This window comes from Agelaius phoeniceus, chromosome 4 (assembly GCF_051311805.1).
Source record: "Agelaius phoeniceus isolate bAgePho1 chromosome 4, bAgePho1.hap1, whole genome shotgun sequence".
In the NCBI taxonomy this organism is placed as follows: domain Eukaryota; kingdom Metazoa; phylum Chordata; class Aves; order Passeriformes; family Icteridae; genus Agelaius; species Agelaius phoeniceus.
Genome location: NC_135268.1, coordinates 56,185,906 through 56,208,831, shown reverse-complemented (window position 1 = coordinate 56,208,831; position 22,926 = coordinate 56,185,906). Strand labels below are relative to the sequence as shown.

The following is a 22,926-nucleotide window of genomic DNA, read 5'->3' as shown; positions in this document are numbered from 1 at the left end:
CAAAAGCTATAGCAAGAGGAAAATGACCCGGCTTATTTACATGATGTAATTCTTAGGAATTTAAATCCAGGTGGCTAATTGAAAAGTATTAGTTATTTGGAATTAAAATTAATGGTTTGTTAATTACTATGACGGTAGTGTATATTTTTTTTAATTATGAGTTCTCGTGGTGTTTGAACTCTGCACTACTGAAGAGTGAGGCAATGTAAAGGCTTTGTCGGATCAAGACCTGTGAGCAAGTTGCAGAATTCTTATTGAAGCAGAAGATGAAAACTATCAGTTAATTGCATTTAAAAATACAGTAGTATGTCTAGATGAATGCATAAACCAGAAAAAAATAAGGGTTTTAAATTTTTTTTTTTGCTGGAACAGAGTGCTCACAGAAGTTGTGAATGCCCCATCTCTGCAAGTGTATAAGGCCAGGTTCAGTGGAGGTCTGAGCAACTTGTTTTAGTGGAAGGTGGCTTTGTCCATAGCAGGGGAGTTGCAAATATCTTTAAGGTCTTTAAGGAAAATCAATAAGATCCCTTCCAACCCAGGCCCTTCTATGAAAAAACTAATGAGTTCTTTCTTATTTTTTTCAAAAGCATTACCTCTCAATCTTTTTAGAAGCTAGTGAATTGACTGTTCAATTGAACATTATTAAAACAGATGCAACTCACTTGTAGCTAAAGGGAGGTGCAGTCTTACTTAACAGTATGCTGGGGAAAATGTCAGACTTCTCCCTTTTAGTTTGATCCTTTTGTTTGCTTCACACAGAAATTAACATCTGTTTAATTTTCTGTATGGAAAATTACATCCAGTTGCTGTAACCTTCATATTTGTGTTTACTAGGCAACAAATTGGCTATTCATCTGGAGTCACAGCTGACTGAATTCACTTTTCATAGAAAGGAATAGGAACAGAAATGCAAGTGTGAACAGATTTTATCAAATATTATAGATATTAATAGTTACACAGGTAAATGACACAGTTTAACTCCAAAGTCCACTGGCTGGCAGGCAACCCTAGACAAAACAAGCACAAGTCTGGCATTTCAGTAAGGTTATATTTTGTCAGTAAATAAGAAAAGTGATTTTTTTCCCCTGTAATCCAGATTATGCATATGTTAAATTCTTATACCATGCTCTTAACTGTGAGAATAATGAATAATAAATTTATACAATTACTAATTTCAGCTGAGAACTGATTTGCTCCCAGTATAACCCATAATCTCAATTCTATGCAAATATTTAATGCATGTATCTTTCTCCCATATTTCACCAAAACTTGAGGAAAACCCCTCTTCAATAGACAGGATTGGGAGAACGCATCCAGGCTGAAATCCAATGCAGGGATTATAGTTGTATCTGTTATATCGTTGTATATGTTGGGGTTATAGTTGCATTCGCTTTCTTCAGTTAATAACGCATGGATAGCGGGGGAACATGGCATTAATGGCAATGTATTCATACTGTTTTCTCTTATGCTGTTTTAGGCTTCGTTTGGGAAGTTACCGTGATGATGGTGTAGAACAATGTTGTGCAAAGTTTGGGGAGGGAGAGCAGCTGGCTATGGCAAGTGGTGGCCAGGAGGCAAGCGTGTTCCAGGTGTAGAGCTAAGGCGAGTGTCAGGGATGTTTTAGTTAAACGTCCAGGGCTGAAAGCCGCCGTCCGAGCCCCTGACCGGTCTCTGGCCCGGAGCAGCCCCAGGAGCTGCCGCCGGCCGCCCCCGCTGGCGGCGCAGCCGCGGCCCCTTTAAGGCAGGTGGCGGGGCGGGCGCGCGCACGCGCGGGGCGGCGCAGTCGGAGCCGGAGCGGCGGGAGCGCCCCGAGCCCGCCCGGCCGCGCCGCCGCCGCCTCCTCCCGCCGCGCTCGGCCCCGGCCCCGGCCGCCCATGGCGGAGCCGGGCGCGGAGGAGCCCGACGAGCGGCTGCTGCTCCTCGTGGAGCCGCCGCCGTCGCCTCCTCAGGCGGAGCCGCCCCGGCGGGGGTCGCAGAGTGCGAGAGCCGCCCCCGGCGGGGCCGTGCGGCAGTGCGGGGAGCCGGTGCTCGAGGAGGTGGAGGACTCGGAGGAGTCGGAGGAATCGGGGCCCGAAGGTGATGGGGAGGACGAGCCTCTCCTGCGGGCGTCGGGGAGCGGCCGCGGGCGGCGGGCGGGCGCCGCCTGGGCCAAGGAGCGCCGAGCCGCCGCAGGTACGGCCCGGCCCGGCCCGGGGACGCGCGGGGAGCGGCAGCGCCTGGGGAGGGTCTGGGGGCAGAGGCAGCCCCTGCCTCGCTCTGTCCTTCCAGCGAGGCTACAAAAATACCTGGCGGGACTGAGGGGCGCTCGCTGTGCCGTGTCCGATGGCACAGCATCGGTGAGGGACGGAGGTGTGATGACCTCTCTAGACGTATGGGCTCGCTGGCTGATAAGGAAGATGCTGCAAAAGGGTAGAAATTGCACTGCTTTGTCCCTGTGCTCAGGGCTGCATGAACTCGTTTACATCTTCATGGGTGTCTCCGCTGTCACTTCTCCCCGCTGTCTGCTACTTTGTTGGGCCTTGTTTATTTGTTCTGTCATGTTTGAAACTTGTGGCTTTGCCTGTTTTAAAGACTGTTTTGTGGTGGGACTGGCTGCTGCTTCCCGAACGCTTGGAGAAGTGTCAGGTTTTCAGTTTGACTTGCATATCCCACTAACTACTTTTTTGTGACCCTCATCGTTTCATCTTGAAAAACAAGTCAGTCTGTGTGTGTTGTTTTACTCATATGCTCACTTTGTAACCATCACATGCTTTAAGAGTTTTAGATGTGGGCTCTGCTGTCATATTTTTGGTTTTCATAAAAATGCATCCTCTTTTTGTATTTTCAAATCAGTTCTTAAAGAGAGAAATAGAGTGTGAAAGTCCAGAAATGCAAGAACTTAGTTATTAGTTTGAAAACAGATGTAAGGGTGCCCATTTTCCCATATACTGGAAAAGTGATGAATTACATGATATTTATTAATTACTTTCTTTTCTTTAGACTTTGAAGCTCTCTGATTCTGTGCAAGTTTCTATAAAAGTTTAAATCTAGGATGGGTTTGCTGACAGAAGTATGTGGAGTTCTATCACTTCTTTGTTTTTGCTGTTGTAATTATACTGTAGGATTTCTTGCCAGAGATTGGCAACACTGATTCTTTTGCAACAACAGAGTACTTGAAAAAAATTGAAACATTCCCCCCCCCCATTGAGTTTAACAAAATAAGTTGTGCTAATAATTCTGTTTTAGTAACTACAGAGAACTTTTACTTGTTCAGCCATAAAGACAGAAAAATCTTGTCTTTTAAGCACTGGTCTCAAGTGTAGTGCATACCTGTAATTTAAACATGAGAGTTTTCCTGTCTTTTTCCTACAAGACTTAAGATCTTCTAAGGAGATAATGCTTCTAGCAATGTATTTCTAGAAACTTTAAAAATAAGGTAATGCTTCAGAATGAAGGCTAGAGCCCTGGGTCTTGCACCACTGAAGCAATTAGGATGGTGAAGGCAGTGTACTACTTGGAATCTGCCCCAAAAGTGTGTAAGAAAATCTCAGAACTGATACTGATTACAGCATCTCTTCCTCTGTTTCCTTGTCCTTACCTTTTCTGTGTGTGTGTAACCCTTGAAAGGTGCAGGATTGTTTCATGTGTCAGGTGGAACCAACATGCACCAGATGTTATTCGTGAATGTTACTGAAACACAGTCTTTCCTTAATGGAGTTATGGTCAGAATAGGAGAAGATGGAATTGGTTAAAGTGGCTACCTTTAATCATGTTAATGTTTAAAAAGTATAAATCTAGCTTAGTGCTGAAGGAGTCCATACCTGTTACTCTTGCAAAGTGTGTTAGCTTAGCTCATGCCACTGTTAACTTGATGAAAGAACAGGTTGAGGTGCCTACATTTGTATCTCCTTTGGCAAGTCTTCATCATTCCAATGCAGAGGCTTCACAAACTTGGGCCTTGTCCAAATTAATGTGAAAAAAGTTCTCAAGCTTGTTAGTTTGACTGTGTGTGCGTGAGCCCTGTCTCCTTAGTGGGAGTTTAATGAGAAGAGTAATTTTCAACAGTAATTGCAAGAGAAACCTTAATTAGTTATAATTGTAAGTCTAGAGACTGTACTGGGAATAAGTTGTGACATAACATGCTTTCTCAGTGGAAAACTTGATTAAAATAATTTTTAAAAAAGAAACTAACTCAAAAAAACCCCAAACCCTGCCACATTCAGCAAATACTATCTTCAATTAATATGGCTTATTTTCATATGGAGAGGGTTAATAAATTCCTTAAAAGTGCTAGTTTCCTTGTCAGCCTAAATGTTTTTGTACAGCCACATCACTGTTGTAATGTGCTTCCTAGCAGCACAGTAGCAATATTGAGCAAATAGTGAATTTCAAAAATTATTTATCTTTTCTTCTTTCAGCATGCAGTGTAATGGGGCTTTTTTGGTTTTAATTTATTTTTTCTGAAGTTGTCTTTTATGTTAGAAAAGACACTGTTGATGAATTTCCTCAGACAGTGAGACTACTTAATGGTTCTAGATTCTAGAATAAATGCACAGAAATTAAAAACTGACCTCTGAGTCTTCCACACAGTCAACTGCAATCCATGTGATACAAAGTTCATCTGTAGGTTTTCTTCATCTGGAAGGTAATTGTGCAGAATGACTTAGCACGGCTGTTGCACTTCATTTGGTAACAGTATAATGCACAACCCTGCTTTTGCTTTCCCTGACAAAAATATGAACTAGTTGGAGCTCAGCTGTGTGAGGTAATGTGGATGTGTGGAGATAGTTGAGGCTTGACTGTGAAATAAGAACCACTGATTTAAAATGACTTTTTCCGTAAAAATAAGTTTGGTTTATTTCCTTAAGTAATTTGAGTACTTTGTGGCAGGAAAACCTTTGAACCTCTTCCCTCCCTCTTGTTGTCCTACTCTAAAGTCTTAACGTGTAGTTTATCACAGCAGTATTGGCCAAGTATTTAAAACAGATTCTGATCTAATGGGCTGTAGCTGTTGATTCTTAAGAATGATCTATTAGCTTTAAGGTTTCTGTTCCTTGTTGCAAACTTATATTAAGGTTTTCCTATTCTTAATGCTTTTTGACTATTTTTGTTTGGAGTCCATGTTACTATTTTAAATGGTGCATGCAAGCAAGTGCTAATGTTCTAAAAAGCTTGAAAAACTGTCCTGAGCTACAAAAAAAAAAAAAAGTATTGGGTTTTTTTTTGGTTGTTGTTTTTTTTCTTTTTTCTTTTTTATTTGACTCTCCACGAACGGTTAAGGAGTATCTTTTTGAATGGATTCTGTGTTGGTTATCAATCCAGAAGGATGTATATTAAATTTCTTCAGTTGCTGAAATGGGAACAAAGCAACTTTATCTGTAAATGCTTAATTTAGAATAATGTAGCTGTTTGTTAATGGAGAAATGAGCCCTAATGCACAGGCCCTTTAGAATGCAATCGGTGAACATGTGAAATAATCCTAGCCTTAAAAGAAGATGCAATAATCTACAGTATCAAAACTTGTGAAGAAGTATTTTAAAAATTGTAAAGTCAGTGGTATTCTGGCACCTTCCTTTCTACTTGACTTTCTAAATGCTTGCATGGAGTCCTAGAGTTTGCACAAATGTCTGCACAGACCTGACTTCTGGTCAGGCAAAGAAATGCTACAACTTGCTTACAGTGTTAAATTTAAGACTGGAATGGTGCTGGAGTGCAGGAGTCACTGCTGTGCCACTTGTGAGTGCTACATGTAGCAGGTTATTCAGTGGATTAACTTCCTTGCATTTTAGCAGATAATAAACATGTTAGCCCAGCTCTTAAATGAATGGTACAATACTATTCTAATAGTGGATAATGGGCGGGGCACAAAAATAATGTGTAAAATCTTTCATGCTTTTTTTACTTTGTGACTTTGAACTTTTTTTTTCCTTAGACTTGTTTCATAAATAAATATTAAAAAGATAAATCCTTGAAAATTGTAAACACTTAGCAGTGGCAGTCTCAAATTTGTTGTTGCAGATTTGGCTGATTTACTTGAAACAAGAAGTTGATTAGACATGGATAAATGAGTGGAAAAACTTGCACTGATTGAATGGACCAGATTTTTTAGCCTGCTGTTGGATGGGTATCAGCAGGGAAGGCTGTGGCTTATCAGGGTGTTTGCTTATACTTAATTTGTAGTACAAGTTGCACTTAAGACTGGTTGTTTTCTTGTTTTTCAGGTCATACAGGACATACTGCAGATATGAATATATTTTTAGATGATCCAGAATTTGCAGAAATTGTTCTGAGGACAGAACAAGCTATAGAGTGTGGAGTTTTTCCAGAAAGAATCTCTCAAGGATCCAGTGGGAGTTACTTTGCTAAGGATCCAAAAGGGGTGAGCATGTTACTGCAAAGTCAGACACACCATCAGCAGCAAGCTGAAAATGGAAATTCAAAAATTCTGTCTAGATGCAAATTAATTTAAATAAGTTATTTAATAATTTATTGTGTGCCAAAATTTATTTTGGAAAAGTTAATGCAAGTAATACTTAGATTTCTAACTATGTCTTGCTACATAATCTAAGGCAAAATAACTATTATTTCTGCTGCAGCTTTATCATCTTTTTAATGATCTGCAGCAAAGGAAAATGGAGAGAAAAAAAGGGCCTCTAACATCTGAAAGCAATTCAGGAATTCCCTTGTGTAGAATCTTGTTCTCTTTATGTTTTAACTGATTTTTGCCCAACTGAGCTCCTGATTTCAGTGTGGTTTAAGTTTCTTTAGCTAAGCCTCTTATAGTTTTCTCTCTTTTCTTGTTAGCTGGGCCTTTATTTAGGTCATGTCTCCTTTCTCATATATGATTGGTACATGGGCAAGGAGAGTGATATCATCAAATCTACCTTTTAACTTGTACCTGTCTGCTGGATCTTAGGTGCAAGATGTGGTTTCCCCTCTGCAAGATTTGGTTTTCCTTTCTGTACTTGGTAAATGGTACCTTGAATAGTGATCATCAGTGAGGTGTCCTAAATTTACTTTGAGACAGAGAAGAAATAGTTACCTGAATCTCTCTCTTGAAAAGTAACATGTGGTGAGCATTATTTAGTAAGAAGAAATGATGTCTCAGACACACTTTCCCATTGTTTTCTTTAAATTACAAATACTTTGCTACTGACCTGTTTCACAAAATAAGACCTCCAACTGCTCAACTTTTGTTAATTTGTCACATATGATTTTATTTTAAGCTCAATCATCAGCTTTTAGCTCTTAGATTGATGTAGATGTTCATTAATCCTGAAGATCCCAGTTGTGCTGGAAATGGAACACTTTGGATGCCTAGGCTTTCAGGGCATGTTCAAGATTTTTGTCATTCCCATGACAGTAATTTCCCTTTCATTCAGAAGGTTGTATGGTTTTTGTTTAGATTTTAGTCATATTAGGTCATTAGAAAATATATTCCTGTTTTGCCAGTTAATTTTAATAGTTGTTTAGTTTGTTTTAATGGCAGTTTTCTGGTGATAGTTTTTACACTTTATTGAATAAGTGGTTTTGTTTGGTTTTTTTTAGTGGAGTTACCTGACATTAATATAAATAAATAAATATGTCAATTTATGATTTTATTTTTATGTGGCAGAACCACCCCTTCAAAATCTTCCGAAAACTGCAGTTCATATGCCTGTGTTCCAGGAAAGTTTGTTAGTAATGATCCCCTTCATTCTGGTGGAGAAAATAAAAAGGAGGGTCTCTCTCTTTTTGAAACCTGAAGGAAAACAAAACTTTCTGTAATAGCTTTGTGGGATTCTTGCTGTCACATGCAATGCTGTAAATATAAAAACTTCTTCAGAGTTCCAGCTTCAGGTTACTCTTTTATAGTAGCTTAGATCTCAAGTTCTTTGAGTTTTTCTTAATGCTGTGCAATCAAGATTTTTTTTATTCTTAGAAAGTTAGTAGACAAATCACTAGGGAAAGGAAGTCATACCATATGTGCAAATCTGTTTTGTCTGAAGCTTATCTAGGTTGATTTTGCTGGGTTTTGGTCACTAGCAAATGCCTGAGGTACTGAGCCCTCACAAGGGTGAGAGAGTGTTTGTGCATCATTTTAGTGTAAACATAACCATAGTACTTTGGATGGGCCATATTATTCCTTGTTTCTTATGTGATGATTTTCTTATTTGTTTCACTTTTCTTTTGCTGTGTTGTTTTTGTTCCTACTTAGTTTCCAGTAGTGACTTGCCCTCCTCCCTTATGCAGGTCATTGATTTGAATATAAGTATTTAGGAGAAACAAAGATTGAGAGAAGAAGACTGATTATTTTATATGGTTCAGAAAAAAATTATTGCAAAATATGAAAGTAGTTGGGATATGGGACTGGGAGAATAATGATACTGAGTGCTTAGCAGACTTTAAATTTTGCTTTCATTCTTTGCTTTTGTTCTAGAGCTTGTCTGTGTTTGCTATCTATATTAAAGGTCTGATAAAACTTCGTTTTGTCAATAGTGCAGCTTTCATGTGTAGAATGGATTTCAGATCCTGTTTGAGTATTGCATCATTCCACTTCAGACCGGTTCTGTCACTTGCTTTCTCCTATTCCTCTTGAGTAATCTCCTTTCTTATTCTGGAAAGGAGCTCATTAAAGATGTGCTAAGCCTTTTTACTGGTCACCTTCTGAAGTGCCCAAAATGAATACCAAATTACAGATAAAATAAGCAGTTTCCATTAGGTCACCTTTTATGCTTATTTGGTTCTATCAGAAATATAAACTTCAAATTGCATAATTAAAATTAGCTTTTTGCATTTATTGCCTAAAGTTATATGGTTGCATACTGAAATGGAGTTTAGTACTTAAGCAGCACTATTACAGAAGGCTTGAATATGTCTGTTTTTGTTGTTCATTATGTAAGCAATAAATAAAAGACATTATATCTATTACAAGTTGTTCTGCAATATGTTCCTGACAGTTTTAACTAATTGCCAGTGTCAATAGAGTCAGTCTATAAATGCATTTTGACTGGCAAAATTAGGACTGGCCTTGGTAGCTTGTTCTATAGATTGAACTTTTTTGTTCTATTCTGGTCCTCAACAGCAGTGGCTCTGCAAAGTTTAGCAAAAGTTCTAACTTCAGCAAAGCCTTGAAAACCATATCTAGATTTGACTGTATAGCACAGTACAGTCCAGACTGCTAACAGAATGAGCTAAGCTCCTTTTTTAAATGGGCACTTACTAGGAAGTATTAGCCAGAGAGTGATTCAGAAGAGATAATTAAAGGTTTGGCATGTACTTCTAAATACACCACAGTGATTCCAAGAAAAGCAAAGCTACTAGCTTTGTTTTAAGCAGGTAGATACATGTGATTCAATAGGAAAAAAAAAATTAACAATTCTGAACCTAACAGTAGGATTTTGACTAAAGTAGTATTCCAAATGCTGTGAATTAAAAATTAAAAAAAAATTGTAAAGTATTCGAAAAACATGCTGGCCTCTCACATTGCATAGAATATTTATTGCATTTGTATAGGTCTAAGTAAAATTTTTTCTGTGCAGTTGTATTCAAGCTTTTCAATGCAACATTAGAATCACTGATAACAGCATACCAAACCCAAGAGAATTCTTGTCAATTTGTTGCTTGACTCTGTTGATAGGACACTAATTCTATAGTATGACTGCAAATAATAGCATTTTGTAACTTAGTTTTCCTTTAGTTAGTGGGAATTAATCAAAATAGATGGATAAGACATACAATGCTACTAATGCCTGGTGTCTTGTGTATTTGTTTACAAACTGAATGAATTAAATTTTCTGTAGTTACTTAGTCTTGGGCAATCTTAGACAAAGCAAGATTGTCTTGGAAAAATTGGTTGAAAAATCTCTAGAAGCTACACCAGCTGGTCAGATCCTCTCCCAAATGCAGCTGAATCAGCAGCTACTGAAGAATACTGCTGGTTTCTGACTGCCAGCAAACGTGTTCATGACCTGAGTGTGAATCAGCTTTGAGTGTTGGTGCAACAACCGGTACTGTTCAGCTTACTGGGATACTCACTTTTTTCCTATGGATTTAGTAAAGTACTAATATGTGAAAATGCTTCTTAAACAGTTGTCCTTAAGTATTTATCAGAACGAATTTTATTTACTTGCCATTGTGCAGTGAGAAGGGATTTACTTGCCATTGTCCAGTGAGAAGATGCAGAATTTCTAAGGCATTCCACTTGAGCTACCGAAGAGTCATTATGAGAACTTTGTGTACTAGGCCAAAGTTTATCAGAGACAATTGAAAAGTTATATATTTTAATGTGGAAATAACCCTGTGGACTGAGGTTAACAAATATAGAGCCCTGTGCAGAAGGCACCTTGAGAAATTGCCAATTTAATGCTTGTGCTGTGGAGCAGCATTGTTTTAACATAACTCCTGAGGAATGTCTAACTAACCTTTTGTTAGTTGCACCCTGTTTAGGAGACTGCAGAACCTGGCTGGCTGTTCCAGTCTCAAGCTGCACTTAAGTTTCTAAAGGATTTCTTTTTTTGCAGCTTATCTGCTGGGTTTAACCCTGTCATTTTTTGGCTCCTTAACAGTAAATGTGTTGTTCTTTTTTTTTCTATAGCAACATATTCTGTAGTTCATCATGCCTCAGTTTGCTCTTAGCTTAAACATTCACTGTTCCTACTGTCCTTCATTATTCACATATTTTGTGCTTATTCTTTTTTTTTTTCAGCTTTCTCCAGTTTGTTAACAGATTTCTTAAAGCATAGTGTCCAAAATTGGGCTCTGACTAATTTTAAAAACAGGGCTCTGACTAATTTTAATATTTACTGTGTGTCTCTAATGTAAATGATGGCTGATGGTCATTTTGATCCATTCAAACTCAGGGTAATATGAAAAGTAGATTTAAAATAAAATAAATCACTTGATTTTTAGTGTTCTATATATTTGTCACTTTCGTGGGGCCATTGCATCTCTGCAAATAAGTGGTCAGTGTGTTGTTGGTGGGCTGAAAATTGTTTTTAAAGCTATTTTCAGAACCACCTTTTTTAAGAACTTAAATATATATTTTAAAATGCAATCCTTTTGAATTTTGACAGAATGTTTTGAAAAAGTAAATGTTAGTTTGGATTTTCTCTTACGAAGAGCTTATTTTGAATTTGTACTAATCCTAAAGAAGCACTTAGTGATCAATTTATTTGGAATTCTGTTTTGTTAGTTTCATCATCTGAAAAGAACAACTGTAAATCACACTGGATATGATTTTACCAATATTCTCAAATAACTACTTTTAAAACTAATTTTAATATTTTGCAACTCAAAGTGCTCATATTTTAATTTTATGTTATTTACCTTAGAAAATTGTTGGAGTGTTCAAACCAAAATCTGAAGAGCCTTATGGACATCTAAATCCAAAATGGACCAAATATTTTCACAAAATATGTTGTCCTTGCTGCTTTGGCAGAGGCTGCCTCGTTCCAAATCAGGGATATCTCTCTGAAGCTGGTGCCTATCTTGTGGATGAGAAGCTGGGGCTTGGAGTTGTACCTAAAACTAAGGTAAAAGTTAAAACACATAAATTTCTGACTTAAAAAAAAAGTTCTGACATGTTTGTCAGTCTGTGAACTGTGGTTGTATAGATAGCCTTGTATATCATGTGTTATTTATAAGTTATTGATAAACTTCTGCAAGTACAAAGGCACAGTGGTTTGATGTAAAAAAAAGTGACTGTGATTTTTGATTTAATGGATAATTTTGAGATCTGAATTGAATCTCTTCTTTGGAACCACTTTCTAGCATTTTCCAATACCTTTTGTGCCTCATGTTTTGATGAGATTCAAATTGCAAAAGTCAGCATATAAAATTCCCATTTTTGTTTGGAATATGTAAAATAGAGAACATTCACCTTTTCATATAAAATTTATCTGTTGAAAATGCCTGATGCTTGCTTCTTATTTTTAATTTTTTTTTTATAACTGAACATAACATGAATTGTAAATTTCCAGTTGAAATAATGAGGAATTCTGAGCTGTGTTTAACTTTGTTTAATTTTAAGGTTGTCTGTTTAATTTTAAGGTTGTCTGGCTTGTCAGCGAGACCTTTAATTACAGTGCAATAGATCGTGCAAAGTCAAGAGGAAAAAAATATGCTTTAGAGAAAGTGCCAAAAGTTGCTAAAAAATTTAATAGAATTGGACTACCTCCTAAGGTAAGATCAAAAATAAGTAATTTGTGCATGTCCTGATTCTTACATAAAACTTTTTTTTAAAAAAGGAGTATTTATAAGTAACTTCCATGATAGAAGAGAAAAACTTGCTGTTTGTTGAAAACTGTGTGAAATTTGATATGTCTGTTTCCATGCAACATGTATCCACTCTTACATCATTCCTTCTTCTGAACTATTTTAATAATCTTTTCACTTTTTGTTTCAGTTAACAGTTGAGTTTTCTGCTGGAGTAGTAACATATAAATTGTTATATATCTCATTTTTGCTCTATTGATTCTTTACCACCTGTCCTTTCAGTGTCATGTTTTGATATTGTCAGTCTGTTTTTTTCCCCTGCAGTTTATATAATTTAAAATGTTTTAAGTTTTTTTTTTTGCCTGCTTTTGTTTTTATTCTTTTGGGTACCCTGCTGTTGTGTTCTCCCTACTTCCCTTTTGTCTTAAGTGAGGACTACACTGACTAAAAACCTCAGATCTTTCTTGCCTAATGAGCCTTACTGTATCCCCAGAATATCATTACAGTGTTCTAATCCTAAGCTTCTAAAACACAGGTTACGTACAGTTGGGTAATCCCCTTGTGGCAGTTCCCAGCACTTTAGATCCATGTGACAGGGGTTGTGCAAGCTTGGATGAGCATGGTTATTCCACATGCTGTGTGTTTATCTATCTGCATTTTAGTTCTGAAATAGAAGTTCTTGAGTTTCAATCTTGAGCACCTTTCACATATGTATGGAGTCTATGCCAGCTCTCCTGTTCTTCCTTGGACTCTTGGGAAATGTATTTCAGCCATTTTTTGCAAAAAACATCTGTCTTGAAGAAAGTGGTTAATGCTGCTGTTCTTATCAGTGATGCTTTAAGGCTTTTCAGAGAGGAAGATTTTTCTCTTGTAATTTTTAGTGAGTGTTCTCTGAACTACTGAAACAAGTTTTCCAATGAAAAAGAGAAACAAGTGTTACATCTTCTGTTTCATATATTTCTTGTAATACTAACTGTTCATTTACACTGAGCTGCCTGGCTATATTTTATTCCTGGTAAGCTCACTGAGTATTTTAAACAAATATTTTTTAAAAAATCACCACCAGAACCCCCAGAAACCCACCTTCACATGATTTGACTCTTACCATTTTATTACAAATACAGGAATAAAAGAGAAATTTATTTATTATTTAATTTAATTTATTTTAATGTCTTACTTCCTGTGTCTGAACTTTGAAAGTATATAATGAATTTTTTTCTGGTAATGTTGAGATTACTTATGTGACCTACCCATGTGCATTTTCCAAATACAATTTCTTAATATTTTAGGTTGGCTCCTTCCAGCTGTTTGTTGAAGGATATAAGGAAGCTGACTACTGGCTCAGGAAGTTTGAAGCTGATCCTTTACCTGAGAACACAAGGAAAGAATTTCAGTCACAGTTTGAAAGATTGGTTATCTTGGATTATGTCATCAGAAATACAGGTATTTGTTACTATATTTTGGTATTTGTCTATTTTTGTGAGGCAGAAAGCAATGCTGCCTGAAAGCCTGTACTTAAGGCTTTTAATGCATTTCATATGCTTTTCTCATATTGATTGAAGGCCATAAAGGTCCTACAAATCCATGCAGTCATCCTCTGTCTGAAAGACCTTGTCAGAGTTAATCTCACAGTTTTTTCTGAACAGTGCAGGCATTTTCTGTTTCTTGCCCTTCTGTTCAGTTTTGCCCCTTCTCCATCTTTGTAGAGTCTGTTTTCTCCATGTAGTCAAAAGTCACATTATCTACAACTTTGGAGGCCTTCTCCATTTCCTCACCAGCATTAAACAAGCTTAAAAATTAAGTAATTTGGGTCTGATAGTGTTTTCCTCAGGAAAAATGCACACCACACCCAGTCTTTCTGCATAAAATGTAGGAAGATAGTTTCTTTTTGCCTTCTTGATATTTTGCTGCATATTCAGCCAGTTGGGGAACCTAAAGAAGGAACACATGGTAAATTTGGTCTTTCCACTGAATTGGTTGCCTGTACATTTCAGTAAAACTAAACCACATGTGATGGGAAAAACCCTTTTTGAACAGTTTTGCCTAACTCCATGGGTGAAGTGTCAGTTTACAATACTGTTGTATGTCACTCTAGATGATGATTTTTTTTATAAATGACATGTTGTGACATGTATTTTCCTGTTTAAAGACAGAGGTAACGACAACTGGTTAGTCAGGTATGAAAAACAAGATGATGCACTTGATCTGTCAGATAAGGTAAGAGAATTGTACTCTGAAACTTATATTCTTTAAATTGTTTAGTTTTGTAACTTTTCTTTCTGGAGATTAAGGGCATATCCTTAAGCCTGGTGCATGGTCTCAAGAAATATGATAGCTACAAATTATTGTAGGCAAAATGAGTGGAAAAGCTGTTTTGATTAGACTAGGTAGAACAGTGCTAGAAACTATTTTTATTGTTCTGTATTTTCACTGTACTAGCTCGGGCTATAATAATAGTAACAAAATCCACTGTTGCTCAGGTACATTTCTCATCCCTTTGTGCTCTGCTTATCTTGTATTTGGGGAAGGGCTTCTCTTTCATGGTGGCAGAATAAGAAATTATACATGGTGGAGTTTATTTGGCTACTGGTTTATATTGTTTAAGTTGAATTTAACCAGTGAAGCTACAAAGTATATTATTTAGTGTTTTTAATGAGTTTTGCTGTTTGTGTAAGCACGTATCACTTTTTGAATATTCCTTCTGTAGGATAGCCAATGGACTACAACTAAAGAATCTATTAAAATTGCTGCAATTGACAACGGTTTAGCATTTCCTTTTAAGCATCCTGATGAGTGGAGGGCATGTAAGTACTGCATTCTTCAATCATTTTCCTTTTGGGAGTGTAACTTCCAAAGAAGTAATTTTTCTTTGTGTTGTTGTAGTAAAGAGGTAAGAAATCACCACTGTAGCTATCTATTGAATTTTTAAATAATGTACTCTTCTTCAGGAAGTTAGCAACAAATGGCATTTTTGCAGTGGTATATGTGATTTGGTTCTTGTTGATATTTTTTACCTTTAAGCAATATTAATACATGGACACTCATAAACATAGTAGTATATGTACTAGTGGAATTGGAAGGATTTAGCATCGTGTTTCTCACACAGGTTTTCTTGAAAAACATAGTGGAAAATAACTTGATTGCAAAGATTTGCAAGTTGTCCATCTGTTGGCCAAATTTCTATTTCAAAATGGAGGGCACTGTTGTAGGGGGACAAGTAGGCAGGTTGTTTTTTCTTGTTTTCAGCTTTAGCTAACTTTGTAGAAGTTAATATTTAGTTAGTCAATTTTCCATCTGATTGAAAATACTATGCCTGTTAAAATGAGGTTGTTTTTGACCACATCTCTGACTACTTATCATTAGGAGGGAAGTGCCCAACAGGGCTTGCAGTGACTTCTGTGGGCTATTATCCAGTCAGGTAATTCTGGCAGTTAGGTGTGGGCTAGTTATGCTGTCAAAAGGCTGGTTAAGTACTCCACCCAGAGCTCTGTGCAGTCTCTGTCTTGATGCAAAATAGATGCTGTCCTATATATCTCTTGGCCACAGTCACTTCTCTAGCTGTTCTAAAGACACAGCAATTATTGCTTATTTTATACCATCTTTACTTCAGCATCAAAAAGAATAAACTTGCATGATCCTTTAGAATTCTTTTGCAGATAGACAGGTGTGTGATAGTTTTGTCAAAGTAAACTTGTAGCAATATTTTTACAAATTGCAGTCTCTTACCCCCTAAGAGCATGGTTTTGATGACTAGAGCTACTGGGTCACTGAGGATAACCTTCTCAAAGTGAGAGAGCAGAATTTGCAAAAGGCATGACATTGGTCCAGCAGGGATGAACACGGAAATCCTGACTGAATTGGGATGCAAAATTTAAGTACATTTTTTTTTAAAAAAGAAAAGATATAGAGACTTCCCTGAAAAAATAGAGAATTTTTCCAAAAGTGCAGTTATGGAGTTTGGAATGTTGGAGCTTGGCTGGAGTACAGAGGACATAAAGAGCAACAAGAAAGGGCTGGGTAAATTAGAAGTGAGAGTGGGACTTAAGAAAAGTGAAGAAAAGACATAAAGGCATAAGAAAGAACAAGTTACTCAATGCTGACTTAGCTTCAGTTTTCACTTGCAAGATTTGCTCTCTGTCTCTTGGATCTCAAAGCTGAGAAGTAGAGCCCCTGGGAATGAATCCCCAAGGCAGAAGAAAGGGAGCACTTGAGCAAGGTGGTCATACAGAAGTTCATAGGAGTGGATGGGATGCAGTGGAAACAGTGGCAGTGGTGCTGTTTGTAAGGCAGTTTCCTCATCCCTCTTGAGAGACTCCAGTAATGTGAGAGGTTGCTCAGTCTCCATGAAGAGTGTGGAATGAATCATCCTGGAGGCTGTGTTTAGGCTCATGAAGAACAAGGTGGTGATGGGGAAGCCAGCATGGATTTACCAAGGACAAACTGTGCTTGATAATTAGGCAGCTTTTAATGATGACTGCTTCAGTGGCTGAGGGGAGGGCAGTGAATACTGATTTTTTTTTTCCTTCACTTTGGCAAGGACTTCTACATGCTCTGTCATAGTATTATTGTAGGGAAATGTGAGATATGAACTGAACTGTGTATGTGAACTATGTGGAAAGCTGGCTGGACTGTCAGACTCAAGGGGCAGTGGGCAATTGTGAGCAAGTTTGGGGGGTGGCCTGCTGCTAGTGACTTTGCTCAGCTCCTGTAGTTAATAGTTTGGTGTCTTGTTTAACATCTGGTAACGTTAATTGCTTTTGCAGTATAATTTGATAAAAGCTGTCTAATAGCAATTACATGAAAAGTTATGAATCCTTTTCTTTCAACATGCTCAGAAAAAGGCATTTAAAAAATTTTAAAATATATTAAAAATAGTAACATTTGATTGCAGCTATTATTTTACTCCAAAGGAAACTGCCTTACTAAACTAGGGGGAGGCCTCAACCGTTGCTTACCATGTTTAATTTATATACCTTTTTTGCTTATTATATTTCACTGTTTGAAAAAATGGCTTAGCAGTTGTAAAGCTGCTCTGGTAATTGTAGCCAAAAGCAACGTGTGGGGTAACAATGTTGGGAAAAAGGGGTGTTATCCAAGGTGAGAACTTGAAGTAGGTACTACTGGACTCAGAATTTCATTTTTGCTTGTTTATCATTAAGTGCACTGTTTTTCTGCATTAGATCCCTTTCACTGGGCTTGGCTTCCTCAAGCAAAAGTTCCTTTCTCTCAGGAGACCAGAGACCTGGTTCTTCCTCGCCTTTCTGATATGAACTTTGTACAGGACCTTTGTGAAGACCTTTATGAGCTATTTAAGGTGAATCAAGTGCTTCTTTGAATTAACTGTTACTAAAGTAGCTGATACTTGTCATGGGACAGTTACATTCACAAAAGGAATAATCATCTAACTGCTGAATGCCAAGATGCTATGCTGTTTTACCTTTAACATTGGCATGGTAGAAAGGTTTTATGTATTAATAAGGAAACTGTCACCAAGGTGGTTAATTGATAGTAATTAGCTAATCTGAAAACATAAATTAATTATTCTGTATCTAAGTTTCACATGATTAATTAAAGCTAGTTTACTCTTACATCACAGATCTGTGTAAAAACAGCATTTAACATACCTATGTGGTGTGTATACACTTAAAGTGTAGCTGTGAGGAAATCATGCATTTAACATAACTTAAAGTACTTCCATACCTTTCATATACTTAATTTATTATGCATATATTGTGCTAAGCTGCTGCTGAAATCCTGATCATATTGAAAGTCAAACTCACTTTAAAAATACTGAAACTGTCTACAGTATTGACATGTAAAGAGTGTCCTTCTTTAAAACATCTTGTAACCATTTGTGCCAGATCTTCAAGTGAAATAATCCCATAAAGGATTGAAATAATTGGAAATATTAAACTTTTAATGAAAATGCAGGTGTAATGTCAAAACTAGATCCTGAAACACAGTTTTGCTATATTTGCATATTTGGCTCATTTGTGTTCAAAATGCCTCTGGGTGTGTTAGTAAAGTATTGTTATAACTGAAGGAGGAAGTATTTTTCTGCTGGAGTCATCATGAGAGAAAGAGCACTGTAATGTTAATATTAAGCCTGGTGTCTACCACCTGTTGGTATTTACCAATGCCCAAAACTGGTATCCACTGATGTATTTTATTTTATGATGGGGAACAATCTTCATTTTCACATATGTAAACTTGATGCAATAAATTGACCTTTTTGTGATCCATACTGGCATTCAATTTGAAGCTGTCAAAAATTATTATAGTGTGGGTAAATATGAATATGGATATTATGATATTGATGAATTTGCATGCTGAATATATAGCTAAAAATAAATGGGTTATTTACTATAAACTGTTTGTTTTCTAAATAAAGACTGACAGAGGATTTGACAAGGCTACTTTTGAAAACCAGATGTCTGTTATGAGGGGGCAGGTAAGACTGCTTTTTTACATTTTTATTTATTTATTTATTTATTTATTTATTTTATTTATGTATTTAACTGGTCATCACTCCTCAGCTGCTTTCTTTAGAGCTACAAAAACTAACTCCTATGAACAACATTTGAAGGAATTTTCATCTGAGAAGACTAAATTTCTTTCTAGAGTTTGTTCTTATTTGTGGATAGATAAAACAGTAGAAAGTGTATGCTGATTTTTTTTTTTTATTTTTACAGAAAGTGCTTTTATTCTAATTCTGTTTTATTGGTTTTGTGGGGAAAGAGGGGACATAACTGTATATTCTTGGCAGGTATTTTAAAAATGAAAAAGAGTCATAAATTTGGAAGGAAAATTTGATGTCTGATTTCATGATGCTATTAAAATAAATGTGACTTTATTTTAGAGGGTCAACCTGATTATTAAAAGCAATATTAGGTAATAAAATTTCTTCATCCTATCAAATGTTGAAACCATACTTCAAAACAGTCCAGCCATTTTCAGTTTAGAAATTTGATCGTATTTAAATGCTGGGCTTGTTTGGTTTTGTTTTCTGGATTTTTTGTGGGGTTTTTTTTTGTTTGTTTTTTTTTGTTTTAATACTAAAGTAAGTGAGGAGGGGGTTTCTCCATTCCTCCTATTTTACAATTTGACTGATGTCAAATACTGGAGAAAACGCTTTAGCAAAGAATAAATTTAGTTCATTGTAGGTATAAGAGAGTGATTTCTTCAAGTGTAGGGCAATTGAACTAGGCAAATTAATAGTCCCATTTGCCCTGAATTTATTGAAACTTAGTCCTTGTGTTCATAAATTCAAATGGATAGTTTTAAGACAATTTCTAGAGTGTCTTAACTCAATGTTTTCTCTGTAGAATTTCCTATATCAAGATGTACCTTGCACGAGACTGCAGCTCTGCTTAGTCAAACATAATCCCAGTTAACATCTTTTGTGTGGTAGCTAAAAGACAGCAAGCCTTACTTACTAAATTGAATATTAGGAGTTGTTTCTGAAATAAGTCTTCTGAGAAGTTTGTGTAGTCACTGGAAGGCTGGTTCTTGAAGTACTCATGCATCCTAAACTGTATTAAGTAGGTTTTTTCTGATGAGACAATTGGCTTCAAGGAATCTGTTATTTAACAAAACACTTGAGGAAAAACATGATTGATATAATTGAGAATGATGTAGCTGAGGTTGTCAAAATTAATTTTCCACTATAAAGGCTGCATATGGACCCTTTCTTCACACACTGTCCCTCAGGTGGATTTTAGCAGATACTTGTTTTAGTTTTGGGATATTGTTTACCTCTCTCTAACTATGTAAGAGTGTGTTTCACTGTGAGAAATGTCAGGTTTTCAGGCATGGAAGATATGCAGATAATGAGTAATCCTTGGATGCTATTGGAAATACATTGGCAGACAATGCCTTTTAGCACTGATTTTAAACTTGGTTTTGGTGTAAAACCAAAATATGTTACTAGGGCATTATAGAAGACTTGGCTATAGACTTTAGATCACATGCTAAAGGATTCATTCAGTTGGGATGAATTTGCAGTATATCCAAAGCATTCAAATATATCCTTAAAAATGAGAAATTAAGAATTAGAAAATGAAGAATCTAGATACAGAAACTGTAGGGAAACATACCTTGCATGGAAGAGTCAAGGTCTTTAAATCTAAGATAGCAAACATAGTTAGAAGCCTATTTCTGTGAAGTGTAGGAAAATTTTGGGAAGGGTTTCAAACCCAAAAGAAACAGTTCTCTCAAGAATGTAGAGTCTAAGCAACGGGTAACACATCTAGAAAAGGTTGCCTGAGAACTCTGAGAATGTAAATGTCAAGGGGAGGTGCTAGCAGAACCAAATTGCAGTAAATCATGCAAAAGACTTTGTTGGGGTTCTGTGGCCATGGAAGAGCAGAAGAAGCAGAGGATCAGTCTTACAAGGAAGAAAAGGGCATTGTGCATGGGGAAAAAAGGCTTGGTATTAAGGATAACGCAAATGTGTCACTAGAGCTAAATGGAATACTTGCCTCAGTTTTCAGCAGGATAACATTGAACATGGAGTAAGTTATGAGGGCAGTCCATGAGCACTGAAGTTTTGGAGGAAAGATAACAGACTTCTTGGAGCTGAGGCCTGAATTTGGGTCTTAGCACTGGGTTTGGTATGAGCTAATTATGACTTCATATCTTCTGATATGAAAATAAGTTATAGCTAAACTGCTGGTACGTCTTATGTTAAATCATGTTGATGGCTTTCTTATAGGCCTTTTTTTCACTAAAGGTGCAATGCTTTCAAGAGATGTGCTAAATTTAAAATATTCTTAGAATTTTCTGAAAATTTGAAGAGGACTGCATGAAATAGGAAAAGAATGGAAGGGTAGACAGCAGTAGGATGTATTCATGTTACCAAATAAATAAAACATTTCTACTTGCAATAGTTATCTTTTGAAATGAATTTATTTAGCAGTACAGTCCTCTACAGAATTGAAGAGTGGCATCTAAAATGATAAGCCTGATAGCCAGAGTTTTATTTGTGCATCCTAACCTCACCTGCTTTTACTCTTTTTAGATACTAAACCTTACTCAGGCATTAAAGGATGAAAAGAGTCCCATTCAGCTTGTTCAGATGCCACGTGTGATTGTAGAGCGAAGTAGCACTGGAAGTCAGGGCCGAATTGTTCATCTGAGTAATGCTTTCACACAGACCTTTCACAGCAGGAAGCCTTTCTTTTCCTCCTGGTAGCAACAAAAATATGTGGGAAGAGTAAGTTTCTCTAAACTTTAGAAAGCTACTTCTGTGTAAAGGCTCTGCAATAATGTACTTCTGCTGTATACCAAGAGCTCTGACTGCCAACACCTCAGAACTTAAATTCTAAAGACTTAAGAAATGTAGTTTGAATGTAATAAAAGTTTACAATTTTTGTGTCAAAATTGTGAATTCTTATGTCAGGGAATGAAAAGAATTTGTCCATACTGTATTTTTATAGGCTAAATTAATGTATTCTGAATAATATTCTGGATAAGGGAAGAAAATTTGCATATGCTGAGAAACTAATTTTGAGTACAATAGGAATTTTTTGTTTAATATAAACGTGAGAATCCATACACTTTAAGTTTCTTTTTATATGGCCTTTAAAAAAAACGTTTAGAATGTTATCTTTGATTGTGAAAATGCTTTTTCTTGGAATTTCTTCCTGGTATTTTGAACTGGTTATAGATTTTTGTAGACTAGTTACTTGAAAAGTCATGCACTTAAAAAAAAAAAGATCAATCTGTCCTTGAAATACAAGTTAAAGAAATGGAGAAGGGGGAAAAATGCTCCAAGTAGGCTTTTTTTGCACACAGGGACCAAAAATAGTTTAATAGTTGAATTACAGCAAAATTCAACCCAAGTAAATACACAGTTTCTACTGTGACAAAATACACTCAGTGTATGTTTCAGAGGCTGAAATGTCACTGTAGTGTTTGGCACTTGTATATTTAAGTACATGTATGAAGATCTGTGATATTTCTTTGGAGATGCATCACCATGAAGGAATTGAATTCCACCATATTGTTACAGGATTGTTTTGCCATTTATGTAAAAATGTTTTCATCTCTCGTCACCAGAGTGGTTCTTCTGCTAATGACAGAGGCACTAATGTGTTCATCACAAAGCCAGTCTGCCTTCTAAATTTCTATCTAAACACAGTTTGGGTTTTTTTGACTGGAAAAAAAAAAAAGAGGAAAAAAACCTGGAATACCTACAGCATGGAGAATTACTTTTGTGCCCTGGATAATGTTGTGCTCACCTGCCAATTGCCATTTGCATTTATGTTTAAGTTACCTGGTTTAAGACTTGACAGTCATGTTTCTAGGTCTGTGACTTATGTAATGTGGGAAATATTTTTATTTTAATAATTTTCTGGACATTTAAGACTGGGAAGGGGAGAAAGATTGCTGCTTTTATGAAACTTTCAGTATTTCAGACATTGCTGTATTTTGTAATTCTAAGCAATATTGTTGAACTCAGAAATAATAAAATGCTTGTATTTTATATAATTTTGAGTGGGTGTGAATATTAATCTAGTATGTCAGCAACTCCAACAACCTGAAACGTGTAAACCTTAAACGTCAAACACGGTACAGTGCGGTTCAAAAGGGAGGGAAATGCCTGCCTAAGCTCACCCTGGCTGTTTCTGTCCGAGCAGTTTATCAATAAATGAGCGCTGTTGTGTGTGGGGCTGCCCGCGGCCCCGGGCCTGCTCTGGGCTCTGCGCGGGACCGCCGCTCCGCTGGGGGGCGCCACCAGCCCGCCCGCCC

General features: G+C 36.8%; 1 protein-coding gene across 1 annotated transcript; it reads left to right on the top strand.

The window, feature by feature from the left end:
- Positions 1-1,779: 1,779 nt before the first annotated feature.
- PI4K2B (phosphatidylinositol 4-kinase type 2 beta) lies at positions 1,780-22,665 on the top strand. Its single transcript, XM_054633160.2, has 10 exons — positions 1,780-2,172; positions 6,201-6,358; positions 11,292-11,492; positions 12,010-12,141; positions 13,464-13,617; positions 14,324-14,391; positions 14,882-14,978; positions 17,355-17,488; positions 18,566-18,625; positions 21,194-22,665. Exons 1-10 carry the CDS (start codon positions 1,875-1,877, stop codon positions 21,365-21,367), a joined length of 1,476 nt encoding a protein of 491 aa, XP_054489135.2. The 5' UTR covers positions 1,780-1,874; the 3' UTR covers positions 21,368-22,665.
- Positions 22,666-22,926: the final 261 nt, after the last annotated feature.

Bases quoted from the DNA above. Each gene is read 5' to 3' on its own strand.
- PI4K2B (XM_054633160.2), top strand. From the start codon at position 1,875: ATGGCGGAGCCGGGCGCGGAGGAGCCCGACGAGCGGCTGCTGCTCCTC. The intron at 11,493-12,009 runs GTAAAAGTTAAA...TTTAATTTTAAG, and splicing joins GAGTTGTACCTAAAACTAAG to GTTGTCTGGCTTGTCAGCGA. The intron at 13,618-14,323 runs GTATTTGTTACT...TCCTGTTTAAAG, and splicing joins TTATGTCATCAGAAATACAG to ACAGAGGTAACGACAACTGG.